Source organism: Mus pahari, chromosome 15, assembly GCF_900095145.1.
Source record: "Mus pahari chromosome 15, PAHARI_EIJ_v1.1, whole genome shotgun sequence".
Taxonomy (NCBI): domain Eukaryota; kingdom Metazoa; phylum Chordata; class Mammalia; order Rodentia; family Muridae; genus Mus; species Mus pahari.
The window spans coordinates 16396495-16421884 of record NC_034604.1 but is presented as its reverse complement, the minus strand read 5'-3'; the positions used below and the strand labels follow the sequence as shown (position 1 = coordinate 16421884).

At 43.4% G+C, this 25390-nt stretch overlaps 1 protein-coding gene and 1 long non-coding RNA gene across 2 annotated transcripts in view; one reads left to right on the top strand and one right to left on the bottom strand.

Annotated features, from left to right (window-relative positions):
- Positions 1-1062: 1062 nt before the first annotated feature.
- Positions 1063-9561, bottom strand: Ttr (transthyretin). The gene is made up of 4 exons (XM_021214883.2): positions 9382-9561; positions 8277-8407; positions 4887-5022; positions 1063-1317 (listed from the first exon to the last, which is right to left on the bottom strand). Exons 1-4 carry the CDS (start codon positions 9448-9450, stop codon positions 1210-1212), a joined length of 444 nt encoding a protein of 147 aa, XP_021070542.1. The 5' UTR covers positions 9451-9561; the 3' UTR covers positions 1063-1209.
- A 67-nt stretch (positions 9562-9628) lies between these two features.
- Positions 9629-25390, top strand: part of LOC115065508 — a 49445-nt gene continuing 33683 nt past the window's right edge. Inside the window, exon 1 of the long non-coding RNA XR_003845288.1 lies at positions 9629-10420. This is a non-coding gene — a long non-coding RNA (uncharacterized LOC115065508). The remainder of the gene's footprint in view (positions 10421-25390) is intronic.

Below are 25390 nucleotides of genomic sequence, written 5' to 3'. Positions count from 1 at the left end.
ACTGCAGATAGGCTCATTCTTGTGCAAAGAAACTGTTACGGCCCTCAAATGAGTAAAGTGCTTAACAACAACAACAACAAATGCCTACCTCAGTTGTAGTGTACCCAATTAAATACTTTAATAGATCCCATCTGCTGAGGCTCATTCCTCACTACTTGCCCGAATGTTCTGGGTTCCCAAATAAAACGCGCGTGCGCGCACACACGCATGCACACACACAACCTTTATATTTTGATGTGCTTTAATCAGCTCAATGGCTGGGCCACTTCCTAACCTCTATGTGGCTAATCCACCTCCCTTCAATATTCCCAAGTTATTACTTACTAACGCCTACATTCTCTTTTGGCCACCCCAGACCCAGACATACAGCCCGCTTGGGTTGTTATCCCCCGGCTCCTACATGGTGGCTACGTTCTCTGTCCCGTACCTTTCCAGGCATGGTGTTTCTCCTCTCCTTCTCTAGGCATGGTGATTCCTCCTTTCTTCCTCAGTCCCTCCCCCAGGAATCTAAAAGTCCTACCTCCATCGAGTGCCACAAACTTTATTTACCAGTGTGGATGTTCATACAAACAATTTTGAGGACCCAAATTAACATGATATAAACAGCCACAGCTAGTCCCTTAGATTTGTCTTTATCTAGTCACTAAAGGTTACAGAAAAACCAAATATTTCATTTTCAGAATGTTGTTTGGCCTGCCTACTTTTCAGTATTGTGATTGAACCCAGGGCTTTTGAACATGCTCTGGGAAAACACTATTGTGTGTCTATAGCCCTTCAGATTGTGTGCTTTTAATGGCTACAGACCATTAAAAGCTTAGTGTATGCTTTGCTTGTAAAACACTGAACGGGTTGGTCCACTCTGCTTCCTGACCTATCTTCCTCAAGCAAGTTGCCAGGAGCACCCATGACCTCCCCAAGATGGAAAGGATCCCTTTAAACCAGGAGTCAAAAAGTATTTTCTTTTTTTAAAAAGTTTGATCGCATACTTTCTAAAAATTTTTTTAGAAGATTTTGGGTTTTAGGAGCAGGGGAGAAAAATGAGGAAATAAAGAAGAAACACAGTTTGAATGAAATAGCAGGTGGTTTAATAAGAACGTTTCACGGCATCTTCCTGAGTTGCTAACACAGTTTATAGAGCAAGAACACTGTTTCAGTACAAATGGGATGCTACTGCTCTGGCAAGATCCTGGTCCTCCTGGGCTGGGTCCATCAATTCTGGGGGTTGCTGACAACAGCGGTGGTGCTGTAGGAGTATGGGCTGAGCAGGGCTGCGATGGTGTAGTGGCGATGTCCAGAGTCATTGGCTGTGAAAACCACCTAGGAGAGAGGAGAGACAGCTAGTTCTAACAGAGCCCAGAGGTAGGAGCTGCCATCAAAGTGTTCACAAGAAGCTCAATGCTAACCCGTTAATCTTCCTTTTATTGTCTGACTGTTTTCTGGGGTGGGGCTGGGAGGATGAATAATTAGGTTAAAATACGCTGGCTGCCTACGTCTTTGGAGCTGTGTGGAGCTCCTAGAGAATTGCAGGTCTCCCTTTGCAAGTTTCCTTCTGCAGTGTGGGTGGCCCTGGTTAGATCAGAGTCACAGAGAGCCTGAAGGTTATTGTTCCCTTTCTTGGGTTCAGATAAAAATGGGGAGAGTGGAAACACTGACACCCACAAACAAATCAACAACCCCACTACAAACTTCCAGACCTGGAATCTTGGCAAGAGCCATTCTCCAGCAGACTGCATGCTGAAACTGGCCTACGTTTCAACAGTGAGAGCCTGACCAGAAAGGAAGGCTTCGTGCGTCCCAGTCCAGGGATTTCGCTCCCACTGTCCCTTTGCATGTTCTACGTGAAAAAGATGAATATTTTAAGGGAAGAAACAAGGCTGAGATGCTGTTGGAAGACATCTCCGGTTTCTCTCCACAACACAAGCAGTTTGTGGTTGGCAGAGATGTAAATGAAAGTTTTGGAGCTCATGGAAGTTTCTGGACAAAGTCTGGATTTTGCAATTACTAGTCACTTCTCAAATCACTAGACTATCTGAGACATGGGTGCAGCAACATCCCAGGTGCCGGGAGTGAGTCAAATCTGGAACAGATGGTAAGTATAGAAGATGTATGTAATTGTACTCATTTGGTGGACAGGTTTTGGATAAAGCTTTGAACACATTTTGAATAAAGATTTTTTTTTTAATGTCCAAATATAGGGCAAAGAATGATTGGAAGACAGAGTAAAACTAACACAAAAATAACATCCAGATAAATGAAAGGGAGAATCATCTTAGACTGTTGTATTTGTTTATTATTATTTGCAGCATCATGGATCAAATCCTGTGAATGCTAGGCAAGCCCTCTGCCACTGAGTTACAACCCTAGCCCTTGGTCTGGGCTGGCCACTAATTCAGGAGCTTTCTACTGTAGCCTCTAGCATTAAATGAGAGGCATGTGCCGCACACACACACACACACACACACACACACACACACACACACGCCTTGAAGTTTTTTTTCTGTTTCATTGTCACTCAGGCTCATTTGTTTCTTCCCCAGAAGTGAAAAAAAAAAAAAAGATATTATGTGGTTTTAAAAAATCCACCAAGTAAGAGAGCTCAGTCATGTAAGCTCTTGACTTGCTAGCCTGAAGGCATGAATTTGATCCCCAGAATATGTGTAAAAATGTCTGGTGTGATAGAGAGTGTCTGTAATCCCAGAGCTGGGGAGATGGAGACAGCCTGGGGTCTGCTGGCAAGTCAGTCTAGCCTAACTGGTGCGCTCTAGGTTAATCAGAGACTCTGCCTCAAATTTTATGTGTGTGGGGTGTGTGAAGGGGGTGAACAGAGTGCCTGAGAATGACATCTAAGGTTTTTCTGTAGCCTCCACATGCATACAGACACACATGCACAGGGCTGTGCACATATACACATAAATATTCCCCCAAGCAAAGAGACCTATTGGTTCCAAAAAACATCTACTTTTCCATGGTATGTATGATGGGGTCATCTGGGACCCTGGTTGGGAGGAAATACTCCACACTAAAAGGCTGTATTTAGCAGAGTGCTCAAGGCAGAAGGATTTTAGTTTTTCAAATGTTTGTTGAATGATGGGGTGGGAACGTGAGTCAGTTGATAGAGTGTCTGCCTGACATCATTAAACTCTGGGTTCAGAGCCCCAGGATGAAGTAAAACCACTGTGGTGGTTTATGTCTTTTATCCTAACACTTGGGAGGAAGAGACGAGAACATTAGCAGTTCAAGGTCATCCTCAGCTAGTTGAGAGATCTTGTCTCAAAAAAGCCAAAACAAAATAAAAACGTTTGTTGATTGAGTTCTAAAAGAGAATCAGATAAGTCTTCCAACAGGAATAATGTGTTCGAGGTGAATACTGACAGGTACTCCCAGCAGGCTGAGACCCAGAGTCTATGGGCAATTAAACAGCAAGGGTCCTGTACTGGCCCAGCTAACATGGGTGTTGGTACCCAGTGAGGAGTAGAGTACTACCTTGGTAGGTGCCAGACTCTTGGTTAGCCCCAAGAGTCTAACAGGCCCCTCTAGTTTGTCTGGTAACACCATCATCTGAGAGTGTCATCCATGGCTAAGCCACAAGGGCAGACCCTGTTTGTGCTTTGTGGGTTAGGTTTTGTCAACTTGACACAAACTAGAGTAACTTGCAAAGAGGGACCCTCCACTGGGATATTGCCTCCATCAGATTGGCTTGTAGGCAAGTCTGTGGAACTTTTTATTTATCTATCTATTTATTTATTTATTTATTTATTTATTTATTGACTAATGGTTGATGTAGGCTAGCCCCAGGCTATGCTCGGCAGCACCATCCCCTGGGCACATAGACCTAAGCTGTATAAGAAAAGGAGCTAAGTAAGCCAGTAAATGGCATTCCTTTCTGGTCTCTGCTTCAGTTTCCACTTCCAGGTTCCCACCTGGCTTTCTTCCATGGAGAATTGTAAGCTGTAAGATGAAATAAACGCTTCTCTCCCCGGGTTGCTTTTCGGTCATGGTGTGCATCATAGCAACAGACAGCAAACTAGGTCACATGCGGAGCTATTTTTGATGGAATTTGTTATCTCCAGGTCTGACCAACAAGCTTGGATTCTATTGCCTGACAGCCACCTCTGTGAACTGAGGACTGAGAGGAGGCAGGGAGACTGAGCCCAATGCCGAGCAGAGATTACTCATGTGCCTCTGGTTGTTGGCTTTGGGTTTTGATTTAGTGCCATTTCTTACAGAGACACTGGCGAAGGCATGGAAGACACACTAACCAACATAGAGGCCAACTCTGTCGCTTGCTCACTCGCGCTAGTCTTGTGCTTTTGATGAGGCACTTAGCTTCTCTTAGCTCATTGGTAAAATGGGTGTAAGACGAGGCTAGACCCCCGTAGGTTGATCAGAAGGATGAAACAGTTCTGACTCAGAAATCCCTTCGCCATGTGATGTTTGCCTGATAATTTAGATATTAAGCTGTTGGGTTTTGAACATGTTGTAATTCTCCGTGTTGCCAAGAATTGTCTACCCAAACTTCTGGGGACACTAGATGTGCTTTGGAATAAAGAAAATGCCAGAATGTAGAGAAATAGCATAGGGAACCCTCTCTTTGACTATGAAATGCCCTCCATGGTATCTGGAGGTTGCCTCAAAGGCAAATACTAACACTTCTTCAACATAGAAATGAATATTTACATAAATATAGTTAGTTGACCATAAGGAATGTGAACAGGTTCCGGCCATGTTGCTAAGTGAGTTTTAGAGAAACTCAGAAGACTTGCTTCCCAAGCACCATGGTTCTGGCTGTAGAATCCACTTTCCACTCATGCCCAACGTATATCAAGAGCAAAGGGAATTTCCTGAGACTAAAAACAAAACCCAAACAACTCCGTGTGTCCACTTACGTCTGCGTATTCATGGAACGGGGAAATGCCAAGCGTCTTCCAGTATGATTTGGTATCCAGTTCTACTCTGTACACCCCTTCTACGAACTTCTCATCTGTGGTGAGCCCGTGTAGCTCTCCAGACTCAGCGGTCTTCCTGGAGGGCACACAAGTCCAGAGGAAATTATGGGGAAAGAAGAGTTCAGTGGCACGGCAAATGATAGAATACACAAACATGTACATATGTGGTTGTGATGTGTATGTGTGGTGTGTGTGTACATGTATGTACCTGTGTATTTTTTCTGTCACCTGAATCAAAAGGGAGGAAATCCTTATGTTTGAGATAAAAATAGCAAGAAATTCAAGAGAACTTTATGTACAGCTTTATTGTAGCATCTTGTCTAATGAGACTAAAATATAGTAAAATGTTTACCTTAAAGGTCTTAATCTAGGTGTGTGGGGTCACCTGTTATTATTCTAGTGCTCTCAGGGAAGAGGCAGGAGGGTTGCTGCAAGTTTGAGGGCAATTGTGTTTAAATAGTGAGTTCTAGAGCAGATGGGATTAGGTGTTGAGATCCTGACTGAAAATAAATTAATTAAAAATTTTAAAAGAAAGAAAAGCTTTAAGACCTACGGGTGTTGCTTAGTGGTAAAGTTCTTTCTTAACATTTGTATTCCCCTGTATTCAATCCCCAACAACACACAAAGACAAACACATAAACACATACACAAATACACAAGCACAGACACACAGAGAGATGCAAACACATACACATACATACATACATACATACATACATACATATACACACACACACACAGACATACAGACACACATAGACACACACACACACACAGTATTGCATTCAGGATTAATGACTTGATGAAAGTTTATGACAGTCCCTGAAAGTGTCACAAGCTGCCCTAACTAACTCTGTAATCCCCTGTGACAGCAGAGTGATAGTTCAGTGTCCCATGGCCTAAGGGTAACTTATGGAAGTAGTGTAATTTATCATAGCAGAAAGCCTAATAAACAAAGGAAAAAACTTGTAACTGACTTCTCCTTTTGGAAATTTAATCCATTCAGTAATTCTTTGCCAAGAAGAAATACCAAGTGACTTCCATTTCCACCTAGGCGTCAGTTCAATAATGGCAATGTTAGAAACTGCTCCCCACATAATTACAACCAAGACAGATAAAGGTAGCAGCTGGTTTTAGTGACTCTGACTGTGTCTCATCTTCATTTTTTTTTTTTTTTTTTGATCTGGGTACAAGAAAGAAGAGTCTCAAGAACGTCTGAATATATGGGTATCCATTCCACTCCAACTAGATTTCCCTAACCACTTTGCATGCTGTGCTCAACACTTATATAATTATGAAGACATTAACAAATAGAAACTTAAAACAGCACCAAAAAAAAAATGACCTTCCCAATGATCAATGAAGAACACTAGTAGTTCTAGGTATTCAATTAAAGCTTGATATAAAGTCTCCACCCAGGAGTCATAACTGCATAGCTGTTCTGCTAAGTGCTAAGGGGGGGTCTTTGTTTGGTTTGTTTGTTTAATTAAAATTTTCTTTGAAATCGCTTTGTTAAAAAAACAAAACAAAAAACCCCCCAAAAAACAAAAACAAAAACAAAAACAAAAACAAAAACCCAGGACAGCACAAAATTGTTGGGAAGTGGCTAGCACCGGTGGGAAGTCATGTTGACTTGCCTGGCAGATCTCTCGGGATGTGTTTCTTGTTAAGATTCATGGTTGCTCCCCTTGCCCAGAGCTACTCTGTTCTGAGTGCGCATTTAGACAACCCCTGATTCTGGGCAATGCAGTAAAGCTCCAGAAGGGTGCTCTGCCACTTCCTTTCCTTTCATCAATAAATAAGCACACATGAACACACCCTTCATAAGATTTTAAGACTGGGATTCAAATCTTGTGCATCACCCATGGGTACCAGGGAATCTGAAAACTCCTAAAATTACATGTGTATGGTTTTATACATGCTTGTCTTTGAGCCTCTTTGTGGCCATGGAGTCTTTAAATTATTTGTTTTTTACTTTCTCCTTTTCTCTCTGTCTTTCTCTGTTTCTGTCTGTCTGTCTGTCTCTCTGTATGTGCATTTTGTGTGTGTGCGTGCATTTTTTGTGTATGTGTACACATTTGCATGATCAAAGCTCAAAGCTAGATAGTTTCAATTATTCTACACCTTGATTTTTGAGACAGGGTCTCTCACCAAACATGAACCTACCCACTCAGGGACACTGGTGAACAAACAACTTCAGGGTCCCCTTGTTTCTAAGCTTCTACCTCCAGGCTGGTGTTATAAGCATGCACTTCGATGCTGGGCATCCTAAACAGAGTCTGGGAACTCACATTCAAGCCCCCATTTTCTGAGCATTCAGTTCACCGACTGAGCCATCTTCTCAGTCCCTGGAGACTATAACTTTCATTATCTGCTTCAAGTGGGCTGTGATGTAAAAGGGTTGCAAATCACTATGAAACAGTGGGGTTACTGACTCTCCCCTTTTCCTCCCTTCAGTCTTGGACTGTGCTCTGGTTCCTGGACATGCTCTACGCAACACAAGAAAGCAGCTTTCTTAAAAAAGACTTCTGTCGGTAGATGCTCACAGCCAACCATTGGACTGAGCTCGGGGTCCCCAATGGAGGAGTTAAAGGACTGAAGGAGCTGAAGGGGTTTGCAACCCCATAGGAAGAACAATAATATCAATCAACCAGATCCCCCAGAGCTCCCAGAGACTAAACCACCAACCAAGAAGTACACATGGAGGGACCCATGACTCCAGTCACATATGTAGCAGAGGATGACACTGTTGGGTATCAATGTGAGGAGAGGCCCTTGATCCTGTGAAGGCTCAATGTCCCAGTGTAGGGGAATTCGAGAGCAGGAAGGTGAGAGTGGGTGGGTGGGGAACACCCTCATAGAAGAAAGGGAGGAGAGAATGGGCTGGGGGGCTGGGGGGGGACACTGAGAAAGGGGATAACATTTGAAATGTAAATAAAGAAAATATTCAAAAAACAAAACAAAACAAAACAAAAGGTCTCTGCCCATGCCTTTAACCTTCTAATCTTCTTTAGCTAACAGGTTTGTTTGTTTTTTTTGTTTAAATGATTTGTTGCCTGCATGTGAATTTGTGTACCAAACACATGGTGGACAGAAGAGAATATGAGATCCCCAGATCCCCTGAGACTGTGAGTTTCAGATGGTTATGAGCTGCCATTCTGGTGCTAGGAATTAAACCTGTGTCTCTTACAAGAGCAGTAAGTGCCCTTAGCTCCTGAGCCCTCTCTCTGAGCCCTCTAGCTGGTAAGTTGTGTGTGCCTGAATCTAACATGCACAAGAGTAAATGGGAACCTGGAACTGGTCCCATGGTGGGCTGTTCTACAAGCTTACCCAGAGGCAAAGGGCTCCCAGGCTCCCTCAGAGGTCTTTTTGAACACTTTCACGGCCACATCTACAGCAGGGCTGCCTCGGACAGCGTCCAGGACTTTGACCATCAGAGGACATTTGGATTCTCCAGCACCCTGGGCACAGAGGAGACAAGAGAAATGTCAGTGAAATGGATCAGAGTAAACCGGCTTGTTCTTTCCGGTGATAGACTCTGGAACAAAACCAAAAGTACATGCTGATCCCATTACGATAACATAAGTGTTGACAATTAATGAGCTTCTTTATCCAGTATGACATAGACAGCATTGTTTCCAAAGCAAGAGCAGTTTCTGCCCCCAGATGCACTGCTGAGCACCAGGGATATGGATAATGAATGTTCAAAGGGAAAATAGGCCCTCTGAGAGCCATTGCTCTGTTTGTCTCTCCATCTGAATGGAGCCACTGAAAGGTGCACGGTGCAAAAAGACAGAATGGGCTTTTTCTTGCGATCATTCTAATCAGCTGTTGCTATAGCAATTCCCTCTGGTTGTAAAATAACCCTCACATACTTCCTAACTCATTTAATTATACTGATTAACTCTTTTAAAGGACTTTATCAAAGACTGGAATAGAGTATTGGCCAAAAAAAAAAAAAAAAAAAAAAAAAAGACAAAAAAATCAATAATACATTTTGATTAACTAAAGAACTAAAATATAACCATATAATAGGCATACTAAATATATTAAAGACTTTATGAGAATTCAATATTAACAGCCCCACTGAGAATGTATCTTTTTTTTTCTACTGCTAGAGATTGAACAGAAGGTTTTTCACATACTAGGCATACACTAGACCACTAAACTATACATCCAGCCCTTTTATATCTTTATTTCTATGTTTATTTCATATCTTTATTACCTAAGGACACCAGAGGCTGAGCATTAAAGACTCAGTGTGCTAAAGCAGCAGAAGGAAGAGCCAGAGGACTTCTCTTTGGAGTCTAATGGTAAATATAGAGTCTGAGTTCTCTTGTCCTAATGCACAACTAGTTCCCAAATCTGCAGGAAGGTACTTCTTCTTTATCTAAGGTCTAACTGCCATGTCTGGATCACTCGCGGGATCACTCACCGCAGGGCCAGCTTCAGACACAAACACCAGTCCAGCGAGGCAAAGGAGGCACAGTCGAAGGGAAGCCATCCTCTCAGGAGCTTATGGATCTCTGTGATGGCTTCTCCTGGTGAAGGGGCTTTTATACCCCCTCCTTCCAAGCCAGGCTGCTGATCCCTGCCAATCTGACTCCAAACCTGCTGATGCTGATTATTGACTTAGTCAACAAAGGGAGAATAAGTAACCTACTCAAATATGAACCTTGCCTAGGGAGATTAGAGTATCAGAACACTCGCTCTACGAAATGGGCAGACAGACACCTTTGGGAAAGAGGGCAACCGTCCAAAAGCAACAATGAGAAGATGCAGTCATAGCAAGACTACTTATTGTCCTGCACCTTTGAGTCTGACAGCGTTGGAGGCTCTGACATACCCAATCCCAGATCTGCTACTCAATGTCCTGCTTGCTTCTGGAGATGATTTCCTATCTCAGATATCAGCCCACACACTTGTAAATCAGAAACATCGCATTTCTCTTTGAAGGAGATTTTCTAAGAACTTTAAATGTGACAAGATATAAAGGCATTTTAGAAACTGAAAAATACGAATGCCAGATGATTCCATTTAATATCTGTGCCTAAGAAGATGCTTTCTTGTGCATTGTCAATCAAGGTTGACGTCATCACTTTCCATTGCTCAGAATGTGATGGAAAGCCCTCTCCATACAGAATCACTACCCAGTAAAATCTCTCACCCACGCATGTTAACTCCACACTACTAAATTCTACACTCCGTTGAAACCAAGAATTGCCTCCCAGGATCTTGTAAAGTGGCAAAGCTGGGCTGCCACCTGATCACGGGCTCTACCATTTCTCTAGGATTTTGAAATATTTGCAAAAATTGCAAATGGAACCATGTTGCATTAAAACCTGGACTTTGGCTTGTCTTGAGAAACTGGAAGATGACAGCGGTTACCTTACATTCACATGAAAATAATCTATAGGGTCCCATGTTGGGACATCTCAGTTTCCCGACTTCCCTCCCAGATTACATGACGACTGGTGCGCTCTTACTTCAGCGTCTGATTGTCTGTCTGTTTTTAATGCACATCCCATATTCTTGATCCATGACAAAACCCAGCCTCTTTATAAATTTGTTATGATTACTGGTCTTCTGATAGCATATTTTCTTTTGCCAAATAAACATGCCCACCTCTTTGAGAGATTCCTCGTCAGACACAGGACCTGGAACCCTCTCTTCCCAGACTTTGTCATCTGGCTTCCTCCTACTGGTCAATGTTTCTCTTCCACTGTGAGGCACTGAAGCAGATTACACACTCCAGATAATTGAATTGGACACACATTTCAGATAACCGAACTGGACACACATTTCAGATAAGGTCATGTAAACCCCGAGGACATGGCCAGAAAGCTTTAGTTTTCCTTGACAAATGTGCTCTGCAGGCAGTGTTAAACCCTGTGTACATCCGTAACTATTATCATTGTGACGCCTCACCCAGCCCTGTGCCTAACACAACTAAAGAGCATTCATCATAATGAGCTATGCTCATTTACCAATTCTATTTCGTTTTTGGTTTGCTGTTTAGGAACAGAATCTCATTTTGCAGCTGTGGCTAGCCTGGAGCTCACTACACATAGACCAGGCTAACCTTGAACTCACAGAGATCCTTTCCACTCTGTCTTTTTATAATTTTAATCTAAGTATAGGATCCCAAATTTATCTCTGACCATAACATACTGGTAGTTCCGACCAACCAGTAAATTAGAACACCCTCGGGTCTTTGATTTGCTTGTTTTTTAGACCTACATCAGCCTAGAAACCAATTTTTTAAACTTCAATTTGAAAGAGACAAGTATGCGAAGAAAAGGTGAGGTGCTTTGAAGCGCTGGGAGGATGTTGGGTAAGATGGAAAACTACGGATGACCCTTGCAGAGACAGAGTGTTAGGACATGTTTGAACAGGGGCTGGGCGATCAGCAGGTAGACTGTCTGGAGTTTGAGTCAAAGGTCGGGCAGGATTTTATGTGACAGAGAAGGCCAGAAAAAATGGACAGAGTAAGAAAGCACTTGCTGCCCAAGACATGGGTGTGAGATAAAGGGCAGTTGCCTCCCTGGAGAAGCCCAAGTGCTTTTGTGCAACTCACTTTGTGCTGTGAACGGGTCCCATGGATAAACAGACTTTTCTAAGGACAGGAAGGTGTGCTTTCGCATATTGAGTTGAATTTGTAAAAACTCTTCTCAGAGGATGGTTACAGGAATCCACAAAGAGGGATGGACTCGTGTCAAAATTCACCACCGCCTTCATGGGGCTTCTGCTGAAGACACTGCCTGTGCTGGGGTAATACTAACAGCAACTACCCAGAGAACAGAAGGGCATTGGACAGAGTGTTTAAATTAGAAGGAGGTGGCTTTGCTTAGCCCTTTACTGATTTTCTTCATATCCTGGCTGCAGTGCCATAGCTTACATGTTTCATTTAGGTGAATGAGAGATTGAGTTGGTGACAACATCTCTCTCCCTACTATCAAATATATGATAGTTAATGAACAACCCTGGCTGGCTCTTGATTAGAGAGTCTTCTCGACCTTCTCCCTTAAAATGTACAACCTCGTTCAATACATCTTTTCATCTCCTAAACAATCTCTTCATTTGTTTTCTGAAGGTCCAAACAAACACCTAGCCAGCAGTCTGTAGGCCCTGGAATGCTTGCTAATGCTATTGCAGTAAGCTGATTAGCAGGAAGGGGACTAGGTGGGCCAAATGCTTGTGCTACACCTCCTGGTGAGAGAGTTAGGAGAAAAGAAATAGCAGTGTTTGGGGCTCCGGATCTTTGCAGGTCAAAGAATTCAATTTTGTTAGCTCCCGTTGAGGTGGATAAGTCCTGGGTTTGATTAATGCTAAGAAAATCATAAAGTTTCATTTTAAAACCATAATGCTGATTTAATTAACAGTCAGGTGGTTTTCTGTTAATCAAGGGATTGGAGCAAGAGTGTTTTGAGTGTTCAGTGAGAATGTTCTCTAGGTGGGAGGGCCTGGCTAAGATTGCTTACTTAATTGTTGAATATACGTGGGGTTTTTTTTTTGTGTGTGTGTGTGTTGTTGTTGTTTTGATTTTTGTCTTTGTTTTGTACTGAACATGCTTGAACCTATTTTGTCCAGTGTGTCTTTCTTCCCGGGTGTTGAACACATGATGAAAAGGGCGCTTTCTTCTCTTCCTTCCTCTGTTTTCTAACCATACAACTGAAGACTAACATTATCTAGGGCATCACCTTTCAGTTTCAGTCTCACGATTGATCATTGCTGGGAGCAACAATTGAGAACACCCTTACATAAGAATGTCCCCTGACTCATATCATGCATGCCGCCATATACTATAATGAGGACATCACCAAGAGCACTGGCCTCAGTTGCTCTGCTGGCTTGAACCTACTCTGCCTCTCTCTCACGGGGGCCTACATTTGTCTATTGTCTGCAGTTCAAATGATTGACTTGGTCTAGTCTGGGTTGACATCGGTTGTTCTGTTTACACACATTTCAATGACTTTATACATAGACATTCGATGTGGCAAGAATTCTGGCTTCAAGAATCCTCCAAAGATTATCCTCCTCAATTTTATGTGGTTAGAGGGAAGGTTCCAGGCCTTCTGGTCAAGTAGACGGGTTTCCTTTGGTTTCTCTTTGCTACTCCTTGCAGTTCTTGGGCAGCTACTGAGGCCCAACAGGTTTGAGAGCACTCGGCACTTAGACCTGTCTGGCTACATACAGTCTTCGAAGGGTTCAAAGGAGCATGGTGCAGCCCAATGGAGAAATGGCAGAGACCAGATACCTTTCCGATCTAAACATATCATTGGCTATTTCATAGGTTAGCTCAGTTTCCAATGAGACTGCACTGAGCTTGGGTCAACAGTGCCAGTTAGAATTAAAGATCTTTTATCTGCACTCACATCTTCCTTAGAATTAGTTGCATTGGTCTGTGGCCATAATCCACCACAAAGGACTCAGGTTTTGATTTTGGCCATTGCTGTTCTCTTCTGACATGGGAGGTATGACAGATAAGAAGACATTGTAAACTCAACGAATTAAAAAGAAATACTTTTGGGCATGTCAATGTGCAACCTTCAGGTTGCCTATAATTTGACTCTTAGAGAAAACATGTGTTCTTTAAACTGGAAGCAGTTGGTGATTGGGCAAGAATTCATGGACAGAAGTGGCTTTGGGCTCACAAAGGGATAAGATTTTACTTTTACTGTGAAAGAAAACATGTCTATATGTATAATAAGAAACTGTGTATGTGATTCTTCTCTTATTCAGAAGGAGAAGTGCGTGAGTCCCCAGCTGTTGACAGTGAGAGGGAAATTAATGTAGGACATGGAATGGAGGAAAACTCAAAATCTAGGATTAGGAACTGAGTAGACTCTGACAAAAGCATCAGGGTCCCCACCCCCACCCCCTTCTTGTCATCTTAGATGTGTGCTTTTGCTCATGTGGTGGCCAGAGGTTAACCTCGGATGTTGTCCCTCACTCTCCATTAACTTTATTTTAAACACAGTCTCTCACTGGGATCCGGAACTCACTAATTAGGCTGAGTCAGCTGGCTACTGAACCTCCTCTCCAGCTCTGGAATTACAAATACTTCCCACAATTGCCATGCTTTTTCCCCGGGTGATAGGATTGGACTCAGGTCCTTGGGCTTATATGGCAAGCACTAAACCAACTATGCTGTTTCTCTGGCGCCAAGCAGTATCATTTTTAGAAGGTTAAAGAGAGACTTAGAGGAGGGGGAGGTAGTGGAGTAGTGGTAGAGCAAGCAGAAAGGGAGAAGTCAGAGCCATTCTAGAGCCTGGAACCTGATGGGTTGTAGATACAAGGGGTTTTTAGATTCTGTGCATCTTCAAGTTTCTATACACATAATAAGAGCAATTACATACTCTGGGGCACATGGAAAATCCTCCTCACTTGGAGGTGATGAGGGCAAGGAATATAGCCATCCCAGGACCCATCAGAGAATTAGTTTCATGGTCAAGACTTTCTCTGGAACAAGAAGACATGGAGGAAAGATTTCCCACTAATATGGCAGGAAGTGAATCCACTGGTCTTTCTGATTCATATGCTTGGGGAATCCTTAGGGAACATTGTCTTCTTGAAATTTCTATATGTGTTTTAGGGTTTATGAACTTGTGAGTTTGCCTCTGGGTTTCTGATGAAACCAGTCCTGCGCCTGCCCAGTGGACCTTGAACATTGCTCAACTTAAGGGAATTAGTAAACTCATCCATGTGATACCTGCTAGGCAAGGTGAGCTCGGCTGTATCTGCAGATACCCTGCCTTCAGTAAACCTCACTCTTGTAGGGGCAACAGTAGCAACCTGGCTGTTGGTGAGTCTTTGACTATAAAAGGGAAGGAAGATTCCAACAGACAATGTTAATCAAGGGTCAGTGCCAGAGGGACGGAGCATGAGGAGAAAAATGGAGGGGTCAGTGTAATTGCTCAGCTTAGAACCAAAGAGTATTAGAGTGTCTTTGACAGGAAGCCATGAAACATTGAATCAAGCTGCCCTTGAGGCTGGTTACTCAAAGGGTAGCAATTATATATTTAATTTTTTAAATTAAATTTTATTCTATTCTATTATGTTTATGGGTATTTTTGCCTGCTTGTATGTTAGTGCACATCATGTATGCGTCATGCCCGAATAGGCCAGAGGAGGGCGTCAGATCCCCAGGAACTGTGGTTAGAGATGGTTGTGAGCTTCCATGTGGGTGCTGGGAACCACACATAGATTCTCAGGAAAAGCAGCCCCTGCTCTTAGCTGCTCAGGCATTTTTGTAATCCCAGCAACTATGTGAGTGTGGTGGGAGTATAACTTTAGTTAGTTGTCCCTGTTGGGATCCCATGCCTTCCTGACAAAAGGGCCCTTGAGTGTCCTGAAAGAAGTAGCATGGGACACATGGGAGTGAAACGCGATGCGTCGGCTGGTCCAGCTCATCAGTTAGACATGGGCAAGCATGTCAGAAGTTTCCAGCTGACTGGCCACTAACACAGAGTGGCCTAATAGGATTGCTCTGCTAGCCATCTCTTCATCTTTGACTTCCGGTCTCCCCACTGAGTTACTCTTGTTAGCGCTCAGACCATCCCTCTCATGTTCCTTCCAGTGAATTCCAGACAACGGCAATGCCACTGTCTGTAAACTTCATCCTCATCCAGTGCGCTGAGCCCCTCCTCTGCTGCTCCCTCTTCACTGGTCCAGGATGTCTGCCAGGAGTGGTATTTCTCTGGAGCAGTCTTCAGAGTTACTGGTTCCCTTGTCAGAACTCTCAACCCTCCAGGTTGGGCTGTGTTGGCCTTCCAGACTCTGCCACACTGTCAGGTGTTTGAGTGACTCTGTCCCCGGCATTCTTTTTCTCTTTTCTTTCCCTATCCTGGCCATTTGTTCTACTATCTGATTATGGAATATCCATGAAAGGAGACAATATCTAAGATTGTCTAAAGGAAAAATGACAAAATAGTCTTGATTATGCCCTAAGATTACTCATTTTGTAGTCTTAGTACAGCGCTGCAATTTGTGTGTCTACATGTATACTGTGTTTACTATTCCCTGCTCCTACAACCTGTCCTTAAAGGCTTACATATTAACCTTGATTTCTTTTATAGACCTTTCCTTAGTGTTTTCCTTTAGCTTTGTTCTCCATTTAGAAGATAGTCCTTTTTTTTTTCCAGGTTACCACCTGCAATGCTTAATGATCATTGTCAACTTAAATGAATTTAGAATCACCATAGAAACACACAACTGGGTGTGTCTTAGTTAACAAAGGAGAAATGACCCACTATGAATTGCTGCTATTCATTAAATCTTCACCCTCTTTCCTACATCTTCCCTTCCTATAATGCCTATAATGTAGCCAGCATTTCCCTTTCCAAGGTGACATGTCTCACTCAGTCTTTCTGTGGTTTTGCCTATGATCCCATCACTATCAAAGGCTGGTCTGTCTTGTTCTGCCTCGAGCTCACCATAGTCTACTCTCCAGTTCTTGTCACTAACTCCAAAGTATTCTCTCAGTTTCTCACCTTGACCGTTTCCTCCCGGAGCTGTTGTTCTCGAGGTGAGTCACGGTGCTCCTCCTGGCTCTGCCTTGCCGCACCACCTGCCTTGTGCTGGTGCCGCCATGATGGTCCTCAAACTGAACCTGTCTAAGTTGGAACTTGGCAATTCCCCATTCTATAAACTCCTCTTGGCCCACTGCTCTTCAGATGGACTCCTCATTGCTCTGGGTAGTGAGGACTTAGAACCTCAGGAGTTAGTCTGAAAGTCTCTTTCATTCGTCACCAGACTTCTACAAATAGTGAAAAGCTGTGTGTGTTAGTGCATGCTTGTAATTCCAGCACACACAAGGCAGAGATGCAGGAAGATCAAGAGTTCAAGGTAAGCTTGGGATGAGTGCAGAAACTTTGTCTCAAAGCTAAAATGGTTCTTGCTTCCAACATATTCCTCACCGTTCCTTGACTTCCCTTTCCAGAGCTGTCAGTTGAGTTCCAGTCTTCATTACTAATCACACAGGCTTTTTCAATTATGCCACAACTGATCTCCTTACTGTTAATCTATTTTCCATATAATCTTTTCCTATAAGCTGTTGCAAAATTAATCTTCTTAATGCATACCTCTGACTGCATTACATTTCTTTACAAAGACTTTTTTCTCACTTCCCTGTGGCCAGCCAAATCGAGGCCAATGTCCTTTGCTCGACATTCAGACAGAATCATGACTTGATTGTGTTCTATCCTTGTTTATTGCAATGGTTCTAACACTAACTGAAAGGCTGATGAGGTAGGTGGTTCATTGGTGCCTGCCACCAAGCTTGATAACTGAGTTTGATCCCTGAGACCTACATGGTGGAGTATAGACTCACATAGTTGCTCTCTGACCTCCATATATGCACAGTAGCTAGTGCACACTCACATAGGAAATGTAATGTAATAAAAACAAAACCCAATTAAACTCTGGCAGATTGGCTACCTGGGACATAACCTTTCTGAATCACTATAATTGTCAGAAGAAACAAGCGTTGTTGAAGTGTTCAGATCAGAAGCAGTGATCACTGAGAGAAAAGACGAGAGAAGAGACTGTCTTCAGAGGTAAAAAACAAAACCAAGTGAATTGGGGCTGGAGAGATGATGCCGCAGCAGAAAAGAGCATATACTAGTCTTGCAGAAGTTCCAAGTTTGATCCTCAGGTCACTCACAGCTATAGCTCTAGCCTCCAGGGTGGTCCAAGGCCTTCTGCTGGCCTGTGTGCACATTCATTTATGTGCAAACACCCTCCACTCAGACATACACACATATACATAATTAAAGATGCAAGTAAATTAAAAGAATAAGTCTAGTGACATCAGGACCAAAAATTGAGAAGGAAGAGGAAAGGTGACTTGGATATTTTATTTGGCTTGGGGGAGGGGCGGTCAGATAGTGAAGTCATTAGTTTATAGTTAGAAATACATTAAGAATGAATCTAGTTTTGGAAATGCTGATGTTACACATTTGTTCCCCCGGCACTCATGTCTAGACAGCAGCTGGAAATGGCAGCCTAGGAGACAGGGCTTGGTGGAAACCAGGCTGTGGGTTCACATTTAGTGTCCTGGGCGTGTGGCCTGGATGCCAGTATTCGGAAGTCACCAGTGCATGTTCACAGTAAGGAGACATTCGTTTCCCTAGCAATCAAGAGACATCTGACAGTTTTTCCCAGACAGCGGCTGGCTGCCCGCGAATACTCTGCCTCTCCTAAACAACTGTGCCGTTCATGAGAGTTGGTCTTACATTTTCTCTTGGGTGCTGCACCTCCATATTCCATGGCACGGGGGCTAGGCACAGGACATGTGATGCAAGTGCTTACTGAGCAATGTTATGATTGAGTGGTGATGCCTCAGGCCTAGCACTGGACAAGGTCTTAGGCCACATGGAGAGTGAGGCCAGCCTGTGTTATGTAAGACCCTGAATCAGAAGAAAGAAAGCCAGATTATTGTCGTTATCCTCTATGTCTGTGAACAATGCTGAAGACTTTGGCTTCCATCACGTTAGCAGGGCAGTGTTTGAGGGTGAGTGAGGCACATTGTAAAGGCTGGGCTGAGTGGTAACCATACACGGTTACCAATATTTCTTTCTTTTTAAAATTTACTGTTTATTTGGTGTGTGTGTGTGTGTGTGTGTGTGTGTGTGTGTGTGTGATGGTTTGTATATGGTTGGTCCAGGGCATGTCGCCATTAGGAGGTATGGAACAGTCATAGCTTTGCAGACCAAAACTTTGCAGTCTCTTAAACCCCTCCATCCCACAGAGGGCTGAGGGTGGAAGCCAGCTCCTGGAATAGGTAAACTGCTTGTTATACATCATGCCATCCCGAGGGGTCCTTAACTATCTTAGTTTCCATCTGGAGACCTCAAGAGAAGTGTGCATCTGTGCTTGGAGCAATACACAGTGGCTCTTGCATCTGCAGCTGGAGCTCCAGGTGTTGATTCTTGACCCTTTTTTTTTCTTTTTAATGTTTTTTGGTGTGCACGTGTGTATGTGAATTTGCATGTGTGTGTGGGGGGGCTGCCACATTTGATGTCAAGTGACTTTATTTCCCACTTTGTTTATTGAGGCAGAGTCTCCCTGATCCTGGAGTTTGCCAGTCTTGGCTATTTTTGCTAGCAAGCTTGTCCTTGGGATCCCATGTCTCCACCTCCTCAGGCCTGGGATTACAGGCTTCTGCTCTACCTGTCCGACTTTTATGTGCTTTCTGGGGATCTGAGCTCTGGTTCACGTGTTGGAGCAGTGAGTGTTTTTTCATTAAACCTTCTTCTCAGCCCAGTGGCGGAATTTTTTTTTTTTCCTGAGACGGAATCTCATGTAGCCCAGACAGGCCTCAAAATTACCATACACCAAAGAATGACTGAATTCCTGATCTTCTGCCTCCAGAGTTCTGGGATTATAAACACATGCCACCATACGCATTAAACTATTTATTTTTTGAATTTATATATGTTCACACGTGTCATGGCATGGGCATGGAGATCAGAGGACAACATGCATACCTTTGTTCTCTCCCCACACCACGAACATCGTGGGGGTCTAACTCAAATGGCTGGCTGTGGCAGCTAATGCCTTTTAACCTATGAGTCATCTTGCCTGCTCAATATGGCACATTTTAGTAAGGAAATTATATTAGTTGTTGGGACATATATGGATGGATTTTATTTGTCTTGTAGAGGTGGTTGAGCAATATTGATCTAAAAACTTATCTGGGACTCTTGTGTAAGGGCACAGTTTGAATGTTTGGTAGCACCACTTTTTAAGCCTTCAAAACATCTCCCTACTTTTTAAAGTGAGGACCATAGCTGAATCTGTCCCATACTACCCTGACTGGAGGAAGGGTTGCTAGGCAACAAAACAATGCCTTACCTGAAAGGCAGTGTCCACTGGTAGAAAACACAGACTTTGGACCTTTGAAAAATCTTGGTTTAACTACAAGTTTGTCTGGTAGTAGCTCTTTATCTGTGCTATTTTACACAGCCTATAAGATGAGAGTCCTCTGTTAAGGAATGATGAGAACAGTTTCTGCTTGAAGGCAGGAATGGAGAAGCACAGCCCAGATGATGGTCCAAGGTGATTTATAAATGTTAACTTAGCCAGGGAGAAGCAAACTGGTAGCCTGGCACAGCCGCCACCATTTCCATTTAAGCCCTTTTCCCTTTGGTTGTTTCTTAGTGGTTACTTAACAGAAAAAGTTGAGGCCCCCTGGCAGCCTAGTGCCAGGTCTCAAAATTTTTGGACATCAGTCATCATCTGAGACCTATTTTATTTCTGCCCTGACTGCAATTCTTATCAAAGTAAATTATGTAAGCCCATTAGGGTTTGCACCTATTTTTACTTGACCAGTAATTACCACTCAAGTTTCTAAAGTATATAGACATATAAGGAATTTTTATGACACTGGAATGATCTATCTATCTATCTATCTATCTATCTATCTATCTATCTATCTATCTATCTATCTATCTATCATCTACCTACCTACCTATATCTCATATCTATACAGCAGATAATTTGTAGGACTAAAGGTATCAAATTAAGTCAAGAGAAAAAGGAGTTTTGGGCTGCCTATCAATGTGAAACATGACTTTCCTTCAGTCACCAGCCACACAAAAGAAGAATTCAGAATAATTTGTACCTGGGAAGGACAACTGGAGCTGGGTCTTTCTGTTTGCTGTCAGTAAAAAAAGAACTCATTAAAGCACATCTCCAGTGGGTGTGTTTGCATCTACTGGGGATTGCGGAGGCTGGTGGTTGCATCAGTAACATTTAAACTTTGACCCAAGCACTGAGCTTTGATGACTTCAGAGACATTTTGTTAGACTAGGTGAGTTTGTAAATAAGGAACTGGGCTCCGGGTGTGGAGAACAGCAATCCATGTGATTAAATGCACAGAGAGGAGGCCAGCGTTTGAAGTGTGGGTCAGCGATTCCAAACATTTTTTGATAGGATACAATGGCTTTTTTGGTGTCAACAGTTTTCTGTGGGCCGGGGGAAGTGGTTCACTCAGTAAGGTGCTTGCCATGCATGGGTGTGAAGACCTGAGTCAGCTCTCCAGTTCCCACTGAAAAACTGGGGAGCAGAGACAGAAGGCTCCCTAGGGATTGCTGGCCAGCTGGTCCAGTAGAATCAATGAGCACAGGTTCAGCAAAAGCCTCTTTTTCACAAGTAAGGTAAAGAAAGAATTGTCTTAGTTTGGGTTTGTATTAGAGTTAAAACACCAGGACCAAAGGCAACTTGGGGCGGAAGGGGTTTGTTATTCTTTCACATCACAGTCTGTCATTGAAGGAAGTCAGGGCAGGCACTCCAGCAACGCAGGAGCTGAAGCAGACCCCATGGAGGAAGATGCTTACTGGCTCCACCCCTTATGGCTTGCTAGGTCTGCATTCTTACACACGGCGGAACTACCTGCCCAGGGGTGGCCTGACCATATCAATCAGTAACTAAGAAAGTGTACTGCAGATCTACAGGCCAGTCGTATGAAAGCATTTCTTAATTGAGAGTCCCCTTTCCCAATTGATTCTGGCTTGTATCAAATTGACACAAAGCTAGTCTGCAAAAATGATACTTGCTATGAACCTCTAACCTCCACATGAGTTGCATGTGGTGTGTGTGTGTCTGTCTGTCTGTCTCTGTGTGGTATATGCATGTATCTCTCTATGTGTGGTATGTGTGTCTATGCAGTATGTGTATGTGTCTATGTATCTGTGGGGTGTGTGTGTGTGTGTGTGTGCGTGCATAGAGTGCTAGCCGCACTAGTCTGATGACATGAATTCTATCCCTGAGTTCCATGTGGAAGCAGAGAATGGATTCTTGAAAGTTTTCCTCTTACCTCCACACATGTGCTGTGACATTTACTTTCCCCTCTCCCAACACACACAAATAACAAGTAGAAGCAAAACGGTGGGTGGCTGGAGAGATGGCTCAGCAGTTAAGAGCACTGACTGCTCTTCCAGAGATTATGAATTCAATTCCCAGCAATCACATGGTGGTTCACAACCATCTGTAATGGGATCTGATACCCTCTTCTGGTGTGTCTGAAGACAGTTACAGTGCACTCCACAGATACAATAAAGTCAATGGTGACTTGAAATGGTTTTGTATTTTATAAATTACACATGCATTTGTGTGCAAATGTGTATGTGTATGCGTGGGCACTTGTGCTACTAAAAAGCATCAATCCATTTCTGAGTTAGTACCACCTTCAGATTCCTTTGAATGCTGGGCCAAGCACTGGAAAGCCCTTTGCCACACTTATGTGTCTACTCCAGGTATCCATTGATGCTCAGCAAGAGCAAGATGTTCTCTTGGTCCTGATGGAGGACACCTTGAAGGTTCATCTAGGAAAGGATGTTCTGGGCAGAGTTCAAGCAATGAGTCAAAGCTTTTCTTGAGGGCGAAACTTAGCACCAGATACTAACGGCAAGGTGAGTTTTATTGCAATCTGCCCTTGAGCAACTAGAACCCGTTGAGTAGGTCAGGAACTGAGCTAACATGCTTGTAACCTGGCATATGTAATAAAGTGCACGGCAGGTGATTCAGACTGAAGCTGCTCAGTGCTCTTGGGAAACACTGACATCAACGTAGGGTTGAAGCACTGATGAGGATCTTGCGAAGGAGTAGTTAGTGAGGCTTAGAGGAGACATAGTCAAAGACCCAGAAAAGAGGAAAGGAGAAGGAAGAAAGGAACATGAAAATTTCCTGGCTCTTTTCCTTTCAAAAGCTTTGTTGTACCCAGACCTCCACCTACACACCACGGCTGCCTCTTTCTTCTCAATCCGTCAATCCTGAAACTTCACCTCTCTTTTTGACTTGCCTAGTACCTATGTTTAGAGTAGGAAGCAGCTTAGAGCTGTAGCTCTTCCACAAGTAGGCATATTGAGCCAGACGTGATGTGTTCTCATTTTAGCTGGGAAGCTGGTCACCATGGGCTCCTGAGCTCTTTAGAGCACACAGGCCATGTCTTTAGACTCACTGCTTTCCTTTAGCTCTTTGGGTGCACATAGTTTTTCTGGCAACCTCTTCCAGTTCCCTCTGAAAGGTACTTCCTGGTTTCGCTTACCACTGTTACCCTATTACCCAAGAAGTTTTTGGAGCAGACTCAGAGATTAAGGCACAAACAATGGAAGCATCCAAACTGTGCTTGATCAGGAAGAGATTAATGTTTCAACAAATTGGTTTGTGCTCATTAGTTTTTGCTGTCTTGATATAAACTCAAGCCACTTGGGAATTGCCTCCATCAGGTTGACTTGTAGGCAACTCTGTGTAGGCATTAATAATAATAATAATAATAACAATAACAATAATAATAATGATAACAAAAGTGTGGGAGGGCCTACCTCATGGTGGGAAGTGCCATCCCTGGGCAGTGATTTTGGATTGTAATGAAAAGCTGAACAAGCTTCAGAGAGCAAGCCTGTGAGCAGTACTCCTCCATATCTTTGCTTCCGTTCCTGCTTTTGGGTTCCCACCTTGAGCTTCTACCTCGACTTCCCTTGAGACTGGACTAGAACTCATAAGCTAAAATAGACCTCCCCCCCCCCAAAGTTGCTTTTTGATGGTGTTTTAGGAGGAACCAAAACAGAAGACTTCCTCTGAGCTCTAGGGCTGCTAGGTCAGCAGGGAAGCCCAAGGGAGGGGCTTTTTTAGAAGACATTCCTCTCAGAATAGAACACATTCTTCACATCTCATTGGGAGCCATTGTAGCTGTGCATGTCTTGGAATGCTTGTATCTCTGTCTACCTCGGGTGTCTCTCCTCCACTGGCAGACTCATCATGCTGTTTCCTTGTAGAGAAATGTTTTTAAGTGGCCACCTCATGTTGTTGCCACTATTTCCATACCACTCTCTTCCAACTGGAAGGCCTAGTGAGATCATGAGCTGTGGCTGTGGCTTAGATGCTAGAGTTCTTGTCTAGCATGTAGGAATTTCTCTGTTCCATCTCTACAATAGCATTTAAAACCAGACGTGGCTGGTTTTTGTTTTGTTTTGTTTTTGTTTTTGTTTTTGTTTTTCGAGACAGGGTTTCTCTGTGTAGCCCTGACTGTCCTGGAACTCACTTTGTAGATCAGGCTGGCCTCGAACTCAGAAACCCGTCTGCCTCTGCCTCCCAAGTGCTGGGATTAAAGGCATGCGCCACCACAGCCCGGCCAGATGTGGCTGTTTTAAGTAATCCCAGATCTTGGGAGGTGGAGGCAGGGGGTTAAGGAATTCAGGGTCATCCTCAGCTATACAGTCAGGAGCTGGAATGGGATGTATATTGAGACCTTGTCTTAAGGAAGGAAGGAAGAAAGAAAGAAAGAATGAGACCATACGCATTCAAGTCCTGCTCTTATGACCTTCTAGGATTGTGGAAGAAAAGCCCATTTCTCGGAATGTCCCATTTCTCTTCAGCATCAGTGAGGCTGGGTAAGGAGCAGAGGAAAGATGTCTGGAAGAAGCATGGGTTTAACAAAAAGACAGCTCTCAGTGTATCCTTTATCCTGTACCAGAGCAGCTTGGCTCAAAACTTCATTTTATGCCTCTGTCAGCAGCTTACCCCTGTCTTGAAAAATTATAGAAATTTAGAATTTCTGACCTGAAAGCATCAGGCCAACCTTCCTTTTCATTGACTGTCAGCTTCAGGTCAAAGAGTTGAGTTAGCCTGCATAGATTGATGTCTGGCAGGCCCGAAAGCTTGGCATGTGTTAGCTTTTACACATGTAACCCTGGGCACACATCTTACAGCTCGGAAACAGAGTAGCCAGGCTTGAGCAATTAACCTCTCACAGCCTCATAGACCCGTGCTGAGGAACACAGGACACATTATCTGGGTTTATCCTTTCTTTATACTCAAGGTGCCTTGCCCACGATGTGAATGGAACAGGTCATTGCCCTTCCCTTGCTGTCAATAGAAGTCTTTAACTAAACTCATGGGGAAACTGTTGGCAGAGAAATCATTAGAATTTTTTATTTTAAAAACGCCCTCTTAGTTAGCGTTACTATTGCTCTTATGAAACACTATTACCAAAAGCAACTTAGGGAGAAAAGGATTTATTTGACCTACAAATCCTGAATCACAACCTACTGAAGAAAGCCAAGGCAGAAACGCCAAATGGGCAGAAACCTAGAGGGAGGAACTGGTTACTGGCTTGCTCTTCATAGCTTGTTCAGCCTGCTTTCTTGGAGTACCCAGGTCCATCTACCAGGGGCTGCCCCACCCACAGCGAAGTGGATTCTCCCATATCAATCATTAATCAAGAAAATGCACCACAGGCTTGCCTAGAGGTCTATCTTCTGGAGACATTCCCTCAATTGCGGCTCCCTCCTTTATTTTATTTTATTTTATTTTATTTTATTTTATTTTATTTTATGTTAACTTATTATTTTATTTTATTAGATATTTTCTTTATTTAAATTTCAAATGCTATCCCGAAAGTTCCCTATACCCTCCCCTCGCCCCTGCTCCCCTACCCACCC